Source organism: Sprattus sprattus (assembly GCF_963457725.1).
Source record: "Sprattus sprattus genome assembly, chromosome: 19".
Taxonomy (NCBI): Eukaryota; Metazoa; Chordata; class Actinopteri; order Clupeiformes; family Clupeidae; genus Sprattus; species Sprattus sprattus.
The window spans coordinates 11809043-11827178 of NC_137917.1; the positions used below are offsets into that span (position 1 = coordinate 11809043).

The 18136-nt window shown below is 40.3% G+C and overlaps 1 protein-coding gene across 1 annotated transcript; it reads left to right on the plus strand.

The window, feature by feature from the left end:
* Positions 1-476: 476 nt before the first annotated feature.
* Positions 477-15482, plus strand: thbs3a (thrombospondin 3a). The gene is made up of 23 exons (XM_080858205.1): positions 477-891; positions 2561-2767; positions 5067-5320; positions 5603-5705; positions 5883-5909; positions 6060-6142; positions 6299-6350; positions 6452-6600; positions 6824-6964; positions 7559-7633; positions 7802-7954; positions 8417-8527; positions 8886-8993; positions 9354-9513; positions 9611-9729; positions 10600-10652; positions 11482-11675; positions 11865-12043; positions 12295-12343; positions 12443-12639; positions 12972-13144; positions 14440-14579; positions 14728-15482. Exons 1-23 carry the CDS (start codon positions 798-800, stop codon positions 14787-14789), a joined length of 2883 nt encoding a protein of 960 aa, XP_080714331.1. The 5' UTR covers positions 477-797; the 3' UTR covers positions 14790-15482.
* Positions 15483-18136: the final 2654 nt, after the last annotated feature.

An 18136-nucleotide genomic window follows, 5' to 3' on the forward strand; every position in this document is an offset into this window, starting at 1 on the left:
TTTATTCTGGTATGGAGAGTTTTCTTGCCACAAGGTCATGGCAGGTCAAGACCAAGGATGCTTCAAATTCTGGATGTGGAGTGATACATCTGGACATTATCAGTACAAGATTTAAAAAAATCTTTAAAACATCTCTATGTACTTGTGGTGTATTTCATAAAAAAAAAGGGAATTCCTGTGTCCAAGGATGACATCATACCATGGTTGGGCAATTTCGCTCTTTTTTTCTAACACATAAGCATCCTTTTCTCTTTGAGAAATAGAACTTTTTGTAAAACATCCTTGAGGCTGCTGCTAAGAGTTTAGTCTACTCTCAACTGCTCTCTATACAAAAGGAAATGACAAGGTCACCACTGGGTCAGTGGTCATCTGTTTGGACAGCAACACTGTGGAGGTTTTAGACACACAGAACCCACCACGAAACAACCTGAATACAGGGGAAACTTCGAATTGTATTTTGTGCCTCTAATTTAATCCTTAATCCTAATATTTCTTGTTCTGTGAGTTTACAGAGAAGAGAGCAACATAAAACACCAATCTACCCTGGTTTTGAGGGAGGAATAGGCTGGGCCGCCTCTCATGCTGTCATAACTCAACAGCGCGAGGTGGGCAACTGACGGGACACCGCGCAGAAGGGGTCGTCATCGCAGTCGATTTTCCAGTCTCTGTAGCAATATCGTTACCATAAGGAAAACATCTGAGAAGTCTTGGATTATACCGATTTTCTGCGGGATAAAAACACTTCGAAAAATATTTGCATTGTGGACCTACAACTTTTCGTTTTTATTTCAGGCAACATGGGGGCTAAACAATACTTTGCATTTTGGATCTTATTTTCTGTGTGGCAAATGACTTGTATTTGCGAGCCACTGGACAAACAGGACATGCAAGGTAACTGTTTCAGTATTTAGATTTCAGCAGTGCTATGTGTAATATCATTACCCAAACAGCCATCACAAGTGATAGGTCATTTTGATGTAAAACCTGAGTTACTCTATAGGCTACGATTTTTGCTAAATTACCTTTTGATCGTATGTTTAATTTTACTTCATGACATGTAATAGAATTAGGCTAAAGACAGTGAAGTAATTGATATATTCTGATGTCAGCCCCAGCATACATGTTCTGTGCTACACAGCTGTTTGCTGTATGGAATTTTTAAACTTAAGTAATTGCCTTATTTATTAATGCCCCGGTGTTCTTCTATTTATAGTGTGGGGGCTTGGGAAACAGCATTTTTTTTTTGTTCCCCCAAGGATTGTTTGTCCCCTGTCTCCCCTGTCTTCTTTATAACATATCTGTAGTCTGACCTCTGTGCTGCAAGCCCCTATTGGTCCAAAGGCTGTGAATGTGAGTTGAGATGTCATTATGGGTGGCAGTCAATCATGAACCTTTGAAAGGGAAGGGGTAATTTGCTGAGAGAGAGAGAGAGAGAGAGAGAGAGAGAGAGAGAGAGAGAGAGAGAGAGAGAGAGAGAGAGAGAGAGAGAGAGAGAGACCAGACCCAGTCTCTTCCTGTTCTTATCATAGACCTGTGTCCCAAAGGCTACTGAATGCAAGCCTCATCTCAGAGTAACTGGCAGATACATGGGGGTGGTGTAAAGATGCAGAGGGACATGATGGTACACTCTCGGATCAAGGGAGAAAGTTAACATATATTGAGTTTATTTGTATCACAGCCTAGAACCTTTTATTTTAAGGCATAAGAAGGTACAAATCATTTAAAACAGAGTAACACAAGCCAGAGAAAGAATAAAAACAAGAAAGGTTTTAGTGAAATAGACATTGTGAGTTGTCAAAAAAGTTGGTTTAATATGCCAAGTAAGTTAGGAGCAAGATCACATGTCTTTACTGGATAATGAGAGATATCCTTCTCTCTGCCAATGGAGTGCGGATTTGCACATAAAAACAGTGAATTGACTTTAACCTTTAAAAACAGGGGATGTTAAAAACAATACAGCAAAGGATTGCTCCCAATGTCTTGTTTATCACTTGGTATATGGACATACAGTATACATAGGTGCCAGGGAAAGGCGAATTAGACTTAGTGGTTTGTGTAGGGCTAACAAAGGGCTCTGGCTTGATTTAAGCACAACAGCAGGTATTTTTGTGTTCACATTATTAAGAAGGACACAGTGCAGGCAATAAACAGAGGTCTGAAAGGTATAACATGCATTACTGATATAACAAAGAAGAGTTATGTCCTCAAGCTACATGGTTCAAGGGTAAGACATAGGTTCATAGCAGAGATATAGTATGTAATATATGTTAAGAATATGCATATTTAAGCTTTGTGTATGCTGCATAACTGCACTGAGGAGCTACCCTTGGAATAGACCAAAGCTAATGAAGGACTGGATGTCATAAGTGATGGCAAATACAGGGACATTGTTTGAAGTGTAAACTGAACCAATCTGACAGTTCTTTAAAAGGTAACATATGAGCAGTCAGGACTAAAGGGTGAAAATGAATGAAATTGATGAACCCCACACTGCCAACCCCCCATGGTCCTCTCTTATCTTCTCTTCTCTTTTAATTTCTCCTACTCTGTATGGCTACAGTGATCGACCTGCTGGCACTTCAGGATCTCAAGCAGACAGTGGCTGCGGTGGAGAAGGTGTCTGGAGCTATGAAGACCCTCAGTGACATCTACATCGCCTCCACCCTCCGCCTGCCACCAAAACTGGGTGGTGTGCTGATGGGCTTCTACAACAAACAGGATAACAAGAAGTTCTTGGAGATTGCCGTCATGGCCAAGATCAACAAAGGTTTGTCACAAGATGTTTTTCAGAAGTCTTCAATGTGTCCCCAATCTGTCCTGCCATGAGAGGTATCAGTGAAGCAATATCAACAACAGCAAAACAAAACAAAATATAGCTGCAAGCAGCGATGGCGGTTTCCTCCTTCAAACATTGCGAACCAGGGAAAAAAAAAACATTTGTCACTGTATAGAAAATCCATGCTGCAGACTTGCCAATGGGATATTACATTTCAAATCCAACATTTACAATGCTTTTGCCTTGAAGTTTAGACTGAGTGGAGGTTGTGTGTGTGCGCTTACCCTGTGTGTCTGTGAGAATGTATGTGTGTGACAGCAAGCTGTGTGTCAGTGAGAATGTGTGTGCGTAAAACAAAGCCTGCGCGTGTGTTAAGGGGAGACTGCGTGTGTGAGATTTAGGAGCCGCGCGGATGAGGAGACAGAGAGACATTCTATAGAGAACCACCCTAGCAAGTAGTCAAGCAGGCATGTTTCAAATATTCACCAAAAATCCACTTTTCACCTTACAGTCAACTTTTTTTCAGATTTGTGTACTAAACATTCCCAAGTGTCTTCATATGAACTTGTGATTGAATCAGAGTTTCACTTTTTGACATGCAGATGTGTAAAGCATTATTTTAGCGTTAACAATGTATCCAATTTGCTTCATATCAATCATTTTTCAAGATATGAAGTTGCCTTTGCACATGGGAACATGTTGTGGTGTCTTCCAAGTGACATACCAGTTTGGTGTTGATATCTCAAAGATTAGCTGAGATATGACTTCACTTCCTGTTTGGCTGCTTTTCTGCTGAATTTGAGTGGATGAACCGGACAAACCATATGGTAACTTTTTGTGAAATTTGGAACAATCATTAAGGACAGTCCCTTCTTTATTCATGCAAAGTTTCATGTCTCTCATTATACCACTCTAGCGCCACCAACGGGACAAAGTTGGACTTGTGTTAACACACGCAACTTTTGAACCGCAGGACCGATTTTCAGAAATGAGGTACCATTGGATTCCCTGGATCAAGACGAATTAAACACATCCTGTTGCGTTAATTTCACTTAAATATTTGCTGACATATGACTTCACTTCCTGTTTGGCTGCTTTTCTGCTGAATTTGAGTGGCTGTACCGGACAAACGGTTGTGAGGATCAAAATTCTGTTTACAACTTTTGTGAGGCTAGGTCTAAAGATCATCTCTGGTGATTTTGAAGAAGATTTGCCAAAAATTGTAGGAGGAGTAGGCTTTCAAAGGTTTTTGATAAAACCGGAAATAGCAGAAAATCTATATAACCGGAAATTGACGCCGTGGGGTGGGTTTAATTTGTCTTGATCCAGGGAATCCAATGGTGCCTCATTTTTGAAAATCGGTCATACGGTTCAAAAGTTGTGTGTGTTACAAAAGTCCAACTTTGCCCTGTTGGTGGCGCTAGAGTGGTGTAATGAGAGCCATGAAACTTGGTGTGAATGAAGAAGGGACTGTCCTTAATGAGTGTGCCAAATTTCACAAAAAGTTACCATATGGTTCTATGGGCTGCCATTGACTCCCATTGCAGCAACATAATAAGAAAGCCTACAATAACAATAGGTTACCTCCTACCGGAGGAAACCTAATTACTGAAACTGAATGTCGACAGAAAGCAATGTCTCAACACTCAAAATCTCTCTGTTGGTTGGTCATATTGTGAGTTCCTGCATTTTTTTTTTTACTGACTGGGCAAACTGTAATGAACTGTTGACCATACTGTTTACACCTCTAAACATGCATTTGGCCTGAAGTAAGACACTATCTTCTTGAGAGACAAAATGATATCCCACCAAAAGAATGGCCCACCAACATCATCTCAAACTGCATCAGGGAGATATGAATATGGTTTTATCAGATTATGAACATGTTGTGTGAGTGAATTCACAGTGGTATGTTTGTTCCTATTGCCTCTTCCAGCCTGTCTTTCACTCCACTATTTGACTTCACCCATGCACTGACAACACTTATTTTACACAATAACTTCCTGTTCAGAAATTATGTCAAGCTGTAAATCAGGTTTGTTATGATAAATACTGGAGTGGATATAGCAGAACCTGTGTTTCTAAAGTTCAGCATCCCTGAAGTTCTAGCATAAGATTGCGTGCATTTCACCAACCACCTTCTTTTACTCACAGCATTTGTCAGATGTTGCCCTCCTTCTCGTCTATGTCTCACTAGACACACTCTTATTATACTTTTCCCTTGTTTTTTCCATCTGTCTTGACATTCCTGTTGTCACACATCCTAAGCCATGTGTATCACTCTTCACAGTCCTGGTGCGCTATGTAAGGCCGGATGGTAAGCATCACACTGCCAACCTCCAGAATGCTAACCTGGCAGATGGAAGGACCCACTCCATTATCTTAAGGGTTGGGGGCCTTCAGCGAGAACACCTGCACTTGGAACTCTATGTGGACTGTCGATTGGTTGACTCAGCCCAACGTCTTCCCCAGCTAGTGTCTCTACCTTCTAATCCAGAAGCAGTGGATATTCGTAATGGCCACAAGGCCTATGCAAGACTACAGGTGAGACACCCACATCATATTTATATACAGTACTCTAATAGATAATATCTTGGATTTTGAAAGAGTGCATCATCAAGAGTGCATGAACTTAAAAAAGGTCATTAGGATGTCATCTTGGTTAATCTAAAGAAAATATGATGATGCTATAATATCTCCAATTTCCCTTAAAATAAAATAACATAGCATTACTGATATTTTTACTTTTCCAGGAAACTGTACTAGTCATGACCCTGCAGTCAAGGTCATCTGATTTGGTCATCTGATCTATTTAACTTGTTTCAGGGTGCAGTGGAGTCTCTGAAAGTGGCACTAGGGGGCAGTGTGGCCACAGCGGGAGCTCTCACAGCCTGCCCCTTCCAAGGGGACTCCTCATCCTACAACACAGGTTACCCAGCTCTCATCCTGCATGCGCATGGCTGCAAATACATTACAAATTTGACACATTCATGTATGTCTGACATCAGGGGTTATGATCCAGTCACTGCTTCCAATTTTATTAGAGGATTAAAACTAGCCTTTCACTCATAGTGATGGTAACATTTTAGTCTTTGTCTCTCTGCAGTAAACGGAGAGATGGGCTCCATACTTGGTAAGTGAACTCACCTGCTCATATTAAGTTAAGTTATCTGGTGTCAATCTGTTATTGATTTGAACTGTCATGTTTTGCCATACCACATACTGTGGAGTAGACATCTCACAAACCTAGTTCTGATTGTTTTCATGTCTGGTGATTTTGAAGGTGACCACACAAAAGCTCTGATTGGGCAGCTGATCATTTTTAATCAGATCCTGGGAGAGCTCAGAGAAGACATCAGGGAACAGGTATGAGTGTCTGTGCATTTGTGTGTATTGTTGTCTACGTGTGTGTGTGTGTGTTAGAGAAAGAGACAGGTTAGCTGTATCTGTGTGATGGGTCTGTGTGATCTGTCTGTACGGGGCAAGAGGAGGCTCAGGATACTCTCTATTATTTATTTTTAGGTGAAAGAAATGTCTCTGATCAGAAACACTATTTTGGAGTGCCAAGTATGTGGTAAGTGATGCTCCTATCAAAGGTATTGGCCTGTCAGTTATACAGCATGTCCAGTTTTGGATGTTATGCTGCTCATATGTCTGTGCATCCTTCGTCTTAAGGCTTCCACGAACCCAGCTCACGATGCTCCCCAAACCCCTGCTTCAAAGGGGTTTCCTGCATGGAGACCATGGAGTACCCAGGGTACCGCTGTGGGCCCTGCCCGGACGGCATGAGAGGGAATGGAACCTACTGCCAAGACATTGATGAGGTGGAAAAACAGCACATCACTTACATGTGTCTCTTTTTTTGAAAGTGGTCTTGTTTTATTGCGTTCTTTTGCAGATTAGCACATGCTGTCACCACATTTGTCACCCTACTTGACTTGATCAATAAATTACCCCCCCCCCCCCCGTCCTTTTCTCCCTCTCTCCCGCGCCTCCCTCCCACCTTCCCTCTCTCTCTCTCTCTCTCTCTCTCTTCAATGCTCTTAGTGTTACCTGGCTCAGCCCTGTTACTCTAATGGTGCGTGTGTGAACACAGCCAAAGGCTTCACTTGTGAACCCTGTCCCCCAGGACTGTGGGGGCCACCAGTTATGGGAGTCGGCGTGGAGTTTGCCAAGACTCAAAGACAGGTTCTGTCTCTCATTTATGATTTACTCAGCACTTTTTTATCCAACATTGTGAAGATTTGATCATAAGTACAAATCAAGTGTCTTCACAAAACAGTTGTGTTGCCTATCTTTCCTGTTCAGAAAGTATTCCAAACATGTACTGTATCATTGCTTTTTAGGACTAAATTAGTTATTTTTAGCAGTAGTGCTGTTTGCTGTACTGCAGCCTAGACCAGCAGTACGTTACTTGTCTCCCATGGATTTTGAATCTATGAATGAATGATCCATATCCAAATCAAATTGTTAAACAGAGGAACTCACAGACTGAGATGTATAAATATTTAGGAAAATGTGTAACCCTGTTGAAATCTCTCCTTTAACACCATAGCAAGAATTTGGTCCATATAAAAATCAAAGAAGCGAGAGATTTAGCCTAAATCACACTTTTAGTTCCATTAAATCACATTGTTGTCTTTAAGAAACAAATGAAATAGTAAAGATGGTGTGGATTGCCTGTCTTTACAATGTTACTGAGGCACAGTTTAACTGAAAGTTATGACAAGAAAGTGTATATTTATATGATTCTGTCTTTTTTCTAATGTGCCTCATCTCCAGGAATGTGTGGATATTGACGAGTGTGTTGATATCAGCAACGCCTGCACCCCCAACTCTATTTGCACAAATACCTTTGTAAGTCTTTCCTGGACTAAATGCAGTATTCAGCATAGATGCATATGCACAAATTGAAAAGTTACAGATGAGATAAAACCAAATAAGTTAAAAAAATCTCTCTCTCTCTCTCTCTCTCTCTCTCTCTCTCTCTCTCTCTCTCTCTTTCTCTCTGTAATGCTGCTTCAGGGCTCATACATGTGTGGAGGCTGTAAAGTTGGATATATGGGTAACCAGACAGCAGGCTGCCACCCACGGAAGTCCTGTGCCTCCCTCAGTTTCAACCCCTGTGACACCAATGCCCACTGTGTCATCGAGAGGAATGGAGTGGTGTCCTGCGCAGTGAGATGGAGTCCTCTGACCTACAATACAACCGCATAAAATTACATAGAATAGCTTTATATGGATGTACTTCTGTCAGAGTAAATTTCCTACCTGGAATCTCTGTCTGACTTTGCCAGAGAGCATTCGGCAGGACCTCCTTCATTAGGCCGTACTTGTGAAGAGAGCTCTAACTAAATGTACTTAAAAGTATACTTTGCGATTCTGGTTAAAGGTTGTTTATATTTGAGCTGAACAGGAAATCAAACTTTGTTTGTTTCCCATTTACAGAGTGTCTTTCTTTTTTTCTTGAGCACAAACATGATGGATAGTTAATGGGCTGTGATGAGCAATTTGCTAAAGTATATTGGATTAAAATCGTGGACTACTCCTTTAATTCCTGCAACAGATTGCTAATCACTGTTATTTGTGTTGAAATATGAAATGGTGAAATATGTTTGTCTCTGTTTACTTTGGTTTTAGTGTAATGTGGGCTGGGCTGGTAATGGTAATACCTGTGGAAAGGACACTGACATTGATGGGTACCCTGATCGCTCTCTGCCCTGCATGGACAATGACAAGCACTGTAAGCAGGTCAGCTGATTTTAGATTTACCTTCACCAACTCCTACAACAAACTGATGCCAAACTCAGATAGAATTAATGATAGAAGTATATGCATCTGATGCACTCACTAGAAAACTAGCCATTGGCTTTAAGGATAGGAGAGAGCAGTTTACCATCATACTAACGTATTTTATGTACTAGCATGCTAATGCTATGCACCAGAAAAGATACAACTCTACACAAATGCTGTTATGATTCAATATAAATATATATGCATATCAGTTTTAAGCAGTTGTCCAGTTATTCAGATTATCAGGATTGATTTTAGAAAATATCGAAACTGTTTGAAAAACTGAGGTGTTATGTGCTTTGTGTTTCTGCTGCAGGACAACTGTGTATTCACCCCGAACTCAGGACAGGAGGACGCAGACAATGACGGGATTGGGGATCAGTGTGATGAGGATGCGGATGGAGACGGAATCAAGAATGTGGAGGTCAGCCTGTGACCATTACAGATGCTGATTCATGTGTACATGCTACATCCATATTTATTCCAAAAAACAGCCTTTAAATAATATACCTGAAGTATAATTTTTTGAATTGTTTGTCGAGTTAAAAGTGTAATATGTTGTTATTACATTTCTAAAGCTACATTGCTCGAAATCCTATCATATTTAAGTATACTTTTCACATACAAACTTTTGGTTTAGAAAATGAATAAGGAGCAATCTACCATAAAATGTTCTTTAAATTTAAGTCTACTAAACAAAGTTAACTTCGTTTTCTGTACATTTTATGATTTCCACCCTACACATACAGTCACCTTTTTCCTCATCACAAATGTGTTTGTTTAGGATAACTGTCGGCTGGTGGCCAACAAAGACCAACAAAACTCAGACACAGATTCTTTCGGTGATGCTTGTGACAACTGTCCCAACGTCCCCAACAGTGATCAGAAGGACACCGATGGCAATGGAGAAGGGGATGCATGTGACAATGACATTGATGGAGATGGTAACACTATTTCTTCCAAACAAACCAGTACTTTGTATTAGATTCCTCTCCTTTGTGTCTGTATGAGACCAAATTGTGATCATCTCTCTTGTCACAGGTATCCCAAATGTACTAGACAACTGTCCAAAAGTGCCCAATCCCATGCAGACAGATCGAGATAGGGATGGTGTTGGAGATGCTTGTGATAGCTGTCCTGAAGTCAGTAATCCCATGCAGGTAAGAGCAATACTGCAGTGCATGTATAATGTCATTTCATTTTTCTGTGGGATCACATTTTGGTAACCCTCAGCTGAGAAAAGCTTGGCCCAGTGGATTTGCCCTGAGGCCAGTCAGCAAACTTGGCAGAGTGGCTCAGATGAGAAGTCTCACAGAGCCCTGGCAAGACGCCTCCATTGGAACACCATCAGAAGTCATGGGGATCAAGCCGCTGAAAACGTACTGCAGCCTCATGTAGGAAAGGGTATTGTGGCTCTCCTCTAGTTTGTTTCATAACGTTTTGCCACTAGTAATGCCAAGGTCATAGGCTTGATTCCCATGAGGTACCTTTATTGATGGCTGGCATCATTTAAAGATACTGTCTACGATTCTGGCAAAGGGTTGTTGATATTTGAGACAGCCAATCAAAGTACAACCCCTCCCTTCCTTGCACCTTAAGCAACGTGTTGATTGGCTGGAATTCTGTATGACACTTGTTTTTCTTTAGGGGACTGTGGGGAGCAATTTGCTAAATTTGACATGAAGTGTATTGGATTTGATTTACAGACTATTCTTTTAAATGATTAAAATGTAAATGTCCTACAGCAGTGTGTGATTCTGTTTGTCCACTCTGATGCCCATAAGTATAAGAACCACTCTGGATGTGTATTTCTGTGCTACCTCTTTAGTATTCTTGATAGCCTTTGAATTAAATTAGTCTCCCTTGAAATGTCTTTTTTATTTCTGTTATGTACCAGAGAACTATGAGTGGTAATCAATTTACAAAAGAAATCTAATGAATGAACAGATGTTTGTTTACGTATTTTAGTTTTGTATGATAGCAAAGTATGTACCACCTGTGATTGATCTCTCGATTCTCTCTCCTTGCAGACTGACATTGACAATGACCTGGTGGGAGATGTATGTGACACCAATCAGGACAGGTTAGTGTTTACAGGACCTTTTAAGTGCTGTTTAATCGAAGTCTAGTTTGTCTGCGTCCGATCTGTTCATAATACAGATAGCCCTATCATTTAGACGAACCCTCTCTATCCGCACACGGTATCCGCAACGATCCGAATCGGGGGTAGAAAGTGAGTAGATTTGAATCGGTACGGGGGCTGGTGTTCGTATGCACGGATTCACGCAACCTGATGACGTCATCGTCCTACGTGATCCACACGCGATCTCCAACCAATATATATAACACTTGTTGTCGCTTTACATCTCAGTCATCACTACAGAAACAACACACAAATGCAGCTGTCGAGAGCCACAACGATCCACTTCTTCACACACACACATTGACTAAATGTTGTGTCTGGATATTGTACTTCTCTGTAATGCAATTCTAAACATTCCTGAACTATCAGAAACTGCTAAAGGAATCTATAATTTAAACTATGAAAATATAGTATGTAATTGACTTAATTAAAGTGCCTTCATTTAGAATAATCTGGCGCCACCTATTGGATGGAGATGTTATGGTAGTGTTTGAAGTGGTGTAAATAGATTGTTTGTAATGGTAATGTTGGTTATGGCCTCTGATGTTGATGTATGACAAACAGAAAGATCCAGCCTTTAGTTTCCTTTTTCCTGAATTATATCCGAAGGTTTTCTTCAGAGAAAAGATTTCACAGCTGAGAACTCCATATGTTTTTTTTTAATTAACCCATCTTAAGATAATTCTAAGAAGCCCTGAAATTGAGGATACAGAACAACCCTAATCAATGCTAATGCCCTTATCTTGTTTCAACTGTGTTGTTGTTATAGCGATGGAGATGGCCACCAGGACACCCGGGACAACTGTCCAGACATTCCAAACAGCTCTCAGTTAGACTCTGACAATGACGGTCTTGGAGATGACTGTGATGATGATGACGATAATGATGGCATTCCTGATGAGAGTCATTACGGCGGAGATAACTGTCGTCTGATAGCTAACCCCAACCAGAAAGACTCTGATGGTAATAGTTTATTTTATTTTATAATAAACGAGTTCATTTTAGAACACATACCCATTTCTCATTGTACTGTTCCATACACATAGAGTTGTGTTTGTCATAGGAGCAAAAATACCAGTGACCTGTGTGTTATAAAAAGAGTATTCTGACAAATGAACATTCCATTTCCATTTCCATGATGTATTTTCACAGGTAATGGTGTTGGTGATGTATGTGAAAATGACTTTGACAATGACTCTGTGTTGGATCTGGTGGACGTTTGCCCAGAAAGTGCTGAGGTCACCCTGACAGACTTCAGAGCTTATCAGACAGTCATTTTAGACCCAGAGGGTGATACTCAAATTGACCCCAACTGGGTTGTGCTTAACCAGGTAAATTGTATTCTGAATGTGAAACATTGAGCTTTCAGTCAATCACTGTTTGCTTTTTCTACATTCCAATGTAGATTTTTTTTAAAAAGCTAAAATATCTTGCACACAATTCTAAAATAAATGCTACAGTTCTGCTTGTCATATTGTGTGTATTTTTAAGTTAGTATATTATATAATCATTTATATACCTTAAAATGTAAATAGACTTTATGTCAGATATAGGAACTGTTCTTTGTTCACAATTTAACTAGGGTATGGAGATTGTCCAGACAATGAATAGTGACCCAGGATTGGCTGTGGGTAAGTTTACTTTTAAAGAAAAAAAGCTGAATATAAATGTAGACAAAAAACTATTTCTTAACTCTGACCATAATTCTCCTCATGTATATCCATTCACAGGGTACACGGCTTTCAACGGGGTGGAGTTTGAAGGCACATTCCATGTCAACACAGTGACTGATGATGACTATGCAGGCTTCATCTTCGGATATCAGGATTCATCCAGCTTCTACGTGGTGATGTGGAAACAGACGGAACAAACTTACTGGCAGTCAGCTCCGTTCAGGGCCAAGGCGGAGCCTGGACTGCAGCTGAAAGTAGGTGGACCATCATATATAGTGTATGCCACATTAGGATGTGGCGTCATAGTGCCATCCAGTATACATACTGTATGCTATATAGAAAATAAACATAAATAAATTAAATAAATATACTCAGTAAATAGATATACAGTATGTGCAAGATATCATACTTGGCAGAGGTTCTGGAGCTGTATAGTAACTTTTTAAGTTCAAGAAGCAGTAGAGTATAAATGTCGAACAACATGGGATGGAATGATAGTAGTCTTTCTGTCCTTCCTGTGAAATAAAATATATTGGACAGGCCATCTATCATTTAAACTGTGTGATCTTGCTTTGTTTTCTGACAGGCGGTGAAGTCTCGCACCGGTCCTGGCGAGTACCTGAGAAATTCTTTGTGGCACGCAGGTGACACTGAAGGGGAAGTTAAGCTGTTGTGGCAGGACCCACGCAACGTGGGGTGGAGTGACAAGACCTCCTACCGCTGGCACCTCAGTCACAGGCCCCAGGTGGGCTACATCAGGTGAGCCCAGGGTACCTCCATTATTCACTCCTGTCTGGTTTTTGGATCTGTTAGATGGTCTGTTAGATTTACAGTATCCCTATATTAGACCTCTCTGTGTTACGTTTTATTAGACCCTTTATTAGACCTCACCATTAGTGCCACCTTTGAGATGCTGTCACCATTATTTTTGTAAAAACAAATGTATTTAGTTAGGAGAATTGGGCATTTTTGGGTATATCACTTTAAAGAGTGAATGTACAGAGAACAAACTTCAAAAGCCTTCAAAAGAATGTCTGGTGGGTGTTCCCAGGGTTTGAGCTTTGAATGCTAGAAGACCACCTCTTAATTCAGGTTTTTGTGTTTTCAAAATAGCAAAGGGAGAGGAAAAGGACATTGTATGTGGTGTGTGTGTAGAGGGGGGGCGGCAAGGTTCGTTATCATTATAGTTTCTGTAAAGGAAAAGAAAACTCTGAATCTCTGTGACTTTACAGAGAGAGTGGGCCCCCCTAGCCTTTCATTGTTCTGGTTGCCATGCCAATGAAATCCTTGGCAAGAATTTGCTGGACGCCTGTTGATATGCAGATCCAAAGGAGAGTATAGAGCGGCTGTCTGGGAGGGAGGAAGAGAGATTGAAAGAAATACAGTGAGGGTGATGAAGAAAACACAAATAATTAAGTTTAAAAAGTATTTATTTCAAATTGTTACATCTTCAAAACAATTATGATAACACATGTCTGGACAGAGCACCACTACTGTGTTTTATTCAGACAGTTGACCACATTCCATGTTATTGTAAGAGGATTTAAACAATTACAAAAAAATACTTTATTAGCTTTTACACAAATTACAGTTTGTCTGTTGGAAAAGGGTATTGGAGCCTCTCTCCATGGGGAGAGCCAGGTCTTTGTTTGGCTAGGAGGCCCATTGAAACACCAACTGAGAGACACCTGCTTTGTATTCTGGGCAGACTGGTGAATAGACGACTCACTGCACTTGAGCTTGGGTTCCTTTCTCCCATTGCGTCATCGCCCAGTGAATACAGTAGGCATGCCCCTTTGCTTCTGCAGTCCCCAACTTACCCCCTACCCCCCATTTCAGAGTTAAAAACTTTGTTACTTACTTGATGTCACTTGAAATCACAGGATGAGTATCATAACAGTCTATAAAGTAAAGTACAAATTCAATGAGGGATGTGCAATGACTGAACAGCAGTCAATTGTAAAATTATGTAGAAGGTGATGCATTGCATGTATTCCTTTTATTAGCGCTACAGGTGAAAGCTGCTGTTTGACCGTTTTATTGCTGTATTTTAGAGTGAGACTCTATGAGGGGACTGAGATGGTGGCCGATTCAAATGTGGTGGTTGATACTACTATGCGGGGTGGTAGACTGGGTGTCTTCTGCTTCTCCCAAGAGAACATCATTTGGTCGAACCTACGTTATCGCTGTAATGGTATGGCTAACTTAAATGCTACATTCCCAAACCTCATTCTGTGCATGATACAAATTCACTTAACTATTGTGATCTGTAAAGATTCGATGTCTTAGATGTTTTATTCTTTACAAATGAATCATCCATCTTTGTTTATGTGTTTCACCAGACACTATTCCAGAAGACTTCACCCGCCACCGTGAGAGCACTATGGTGCACATACATGTATGAGCATAGGGATGATGATGGGTTGCCAGCGTATGAGTGAGTGAGGGGAGTTAAGATGGCCACTGTGCCCAGCACTGACACCAGCACACATGGCCTGCACAGCATCAACAGTGCAAGGGTGAGGGCATTGCTTTCTTTAAGAGAGGGTGGACTTTCAAAGATCAGCCACTACCAACAGACTCCATCACACTGGACTGAAAAACACAACAAAACGGCACCATCATAGGGCGATGGTGAGGAAAAATAAAGAAAAAATTATAGAACAGCGATGGATCAACATCACCATGAAGATGAGGTTATTGTGCCCAGGTGGAAATGTCACTATCCTTGCTCAGTGGATGATGATCAAGATAACTACTCCGTAACATTTTTGGGGAGTTTTATGTACAGGCATTACAAGAATAAAGGGATTACTGGTGGGTATATGCTATTTTGGAGATGTCTTTTAAACCTTTCATCCAAAAAGAAACCTACAAGAAGTAGTTTTATAAGCTAATAAGTAAGACAAATTGCATTGTAACATGTAGGCCTACAATACCTGCTTATTATATATAAGAGGAAATTCAGTGCTGTCTAACACATTCAGCATGCTTTGAAAGATAATTTCAAACCATGCAAATTATGTAGCCTAACAATTATTTGATACACTCCGTGATAAAATGATTGAGTTCTTCAAGTGAACAGGTATCAATACTCAATAAATGACTCACTTTAAAAATACAACAGAACATTAATATAGCATTTGTTATGACTGAAAACATCTATGGAGATGACACCATTGCTCTGATCAGACTTCACCGCGTCACCACGTCATGAAAATGCAGTAAATTGGACTGAGCATTGGCTCTTGAAATCCTGCATCAACAGTTCGGCTATAGAGCTACACAATATGGCCAATGGTAAGAATCCAGCTTTTATAAAATATGTTCTCATATTAGGTCTATTTCAGGATAAGAGTTTCCAGAATTTTTGAAGTTATTTATTAATGTCTATGTTTTTCCACATAAAATCTCTCAGCATCGACAAGACAAATATACTTAGGCTAGATAAACACACAGATTTTGATCAGACATAAAATCAGCAGTAGACCCCATCCGGTGTTTGTCCAGAACGACAATAGATGATCAGAAGAGTCCAGTTTCCAAGTGAATTGCTTGGCTTTTGAACAAGATAGGCCTGCCTAGTGGTTTACTAACAGCATGAACGAAGTGCCGACCCTTTGTCCTACAGAAATAAAATCTAGGTTTAATTATTTATTCTTCGACCACCTGCTCCAATTATCAGCAAAAAGCAATTACCCTTACAAAAGTGACGCTATTCCACTGAGTCTGGGAGGCCGGGACGAGTGCAATATTGGGAGGAGATTGTACAACAGTGCACCACATCCCACACCTGCCTGACCCAGGGAGATGGGACAAAGTGTCGAAAATGATTACACTCTCACATGGTCCATAGCAAAGCAAGTTTCTAGTCAAAAAAGACCCTGTCTTAATGTAAACACATAATGGTATTCATTATACAAGATATTTTTGAATGAATGGTAGGCTACTGCAAGGGGACTTTACGAATCTTAGGATAGTTGCCCAACACCTGCTAAACTTGCTGGTTGGTGAACGGTACACGTTGACAAGCATACACGGGTTGTAATTCTGCACGTTTTCAAACGGACCTGGTTATGACTCAGTTAATGTTCGTAGGCTATATGTGATTAATAAAATACATCAACTCATTGGTTTCTTATCTAGACCTACTAGCCATGTTAGTGTCCTTTGTTTTGGAAGTTTGCTAGCCATGCAGACTAAACACAGCTTGCTAACTTTGTTTCCTTGACTACAGGTCGCTTAGCACACTAATCCGTTAAACAGGTGAAAAGACTTCATGCAATAAAACAGCCTTACACTTTCATATATCTGAAGCCTTATGTGCGGCAAAGGCTATTATAAATATTGGAGATAACACGACGGTCTAGATAGATACAATTACCCAACTTACTCTATAAAATGACTAAAATGCATTTGTTAACATTGACGCGCGCGCATGGTCAATGAAGGGGACAAGCAGTTAGCGAGAAGGTTGCTAGCCTACTAAAGCGAATAGAACAGAACATTTTAAAATATCACACTTACCAAAATGTTAAAATGTTCAATCCACAGTGACAACTGTAACTATGTACCTGTTTCCTTTGTGTTCTTAACCCAACTCACAGTAGGCTACCATCTATCAAGATTTCAAATGTACAAAAAAAATACTGTTGGCTATACTTAGTTAACTAGGTGAATTCTAAGATGTTTTACCGAAAGCGGTCAATATAAACATCGCACCAGGTGTGAGCTGTACCATCAAGTAGCATTGCGTGCACAGCGCCTTCCCTAAAAATTTCTCTCACAACTCAGTTGAGGTTTGCGCTTGGTGGTGTGCCCCGCCCCCACTGCCAGAGTCAACAAAAGCCACTGTGCAAAGCTCACTGAAGCATGTGCCAGCTTAAAGGACAATCAGATGGCTACCTATCATTCAACTTTGTACAAATGTTGGGATAGGAAAGTGCCTATACGACAAAAAATATGGTATTTTTCTTATTTGGGTGTGTAGCCTACGATCTAAGCTAAGAGATGCTTTCCTTCAAACTTATTTAATGTTTCAAGTCTTGCTAATCTTTGAGTGTAGGCCTACAGCTGGCCAGGTAGCCTAAACTTTAGTGAATGAATGCGGGTGCAGTAAATATCCATTGATAGGCCTATGCCAGCAATAAAGGTAGCCTAGCCAAAGATAGGCCTACATATTGTAAAAAAAAAAGCTAAAGGCATTCAAAATGTGGCCAAATATAGATGAAAAAGATCAAGTGTAAATTAGATCGGTAAACAACCAAAAGTAACACCAAGCTGATGACTCCCTAATCCACAGATGGGATACACAGCCTATTATATGTGTGAAAAGGCCAGTATCGCTTGCGTATTCATGGCGATTGCTAGGCTATCCGACTAAAAAAATATATAAAACAAATTATTTCACCACATAAAATCACTGTTTTATCATATCCTTTTTTTGTGTGTCAAATGAAATACATATATATATATATATATATATATATATATATATATATATATATATATAAAAAAAAAACATGGGCGAATAATTGATGGTAAATATGCCTTGTTCAGACGTAAGAATAACATGCATTCACGCACCCTATTAGAGAAAAGCAACAGGTTCCAAACAGAAACGCGAGTGACGTTTTAAAATAGCCTCTCTTTGGGACAGTTGTTGCGCAGACAGCAGGTGTTCGCTGCGGGTGATTTATGCTTCTCGTAGAGGAACTCTGTCAGAAATCTCACTCATCCTAAAGTTTGTAT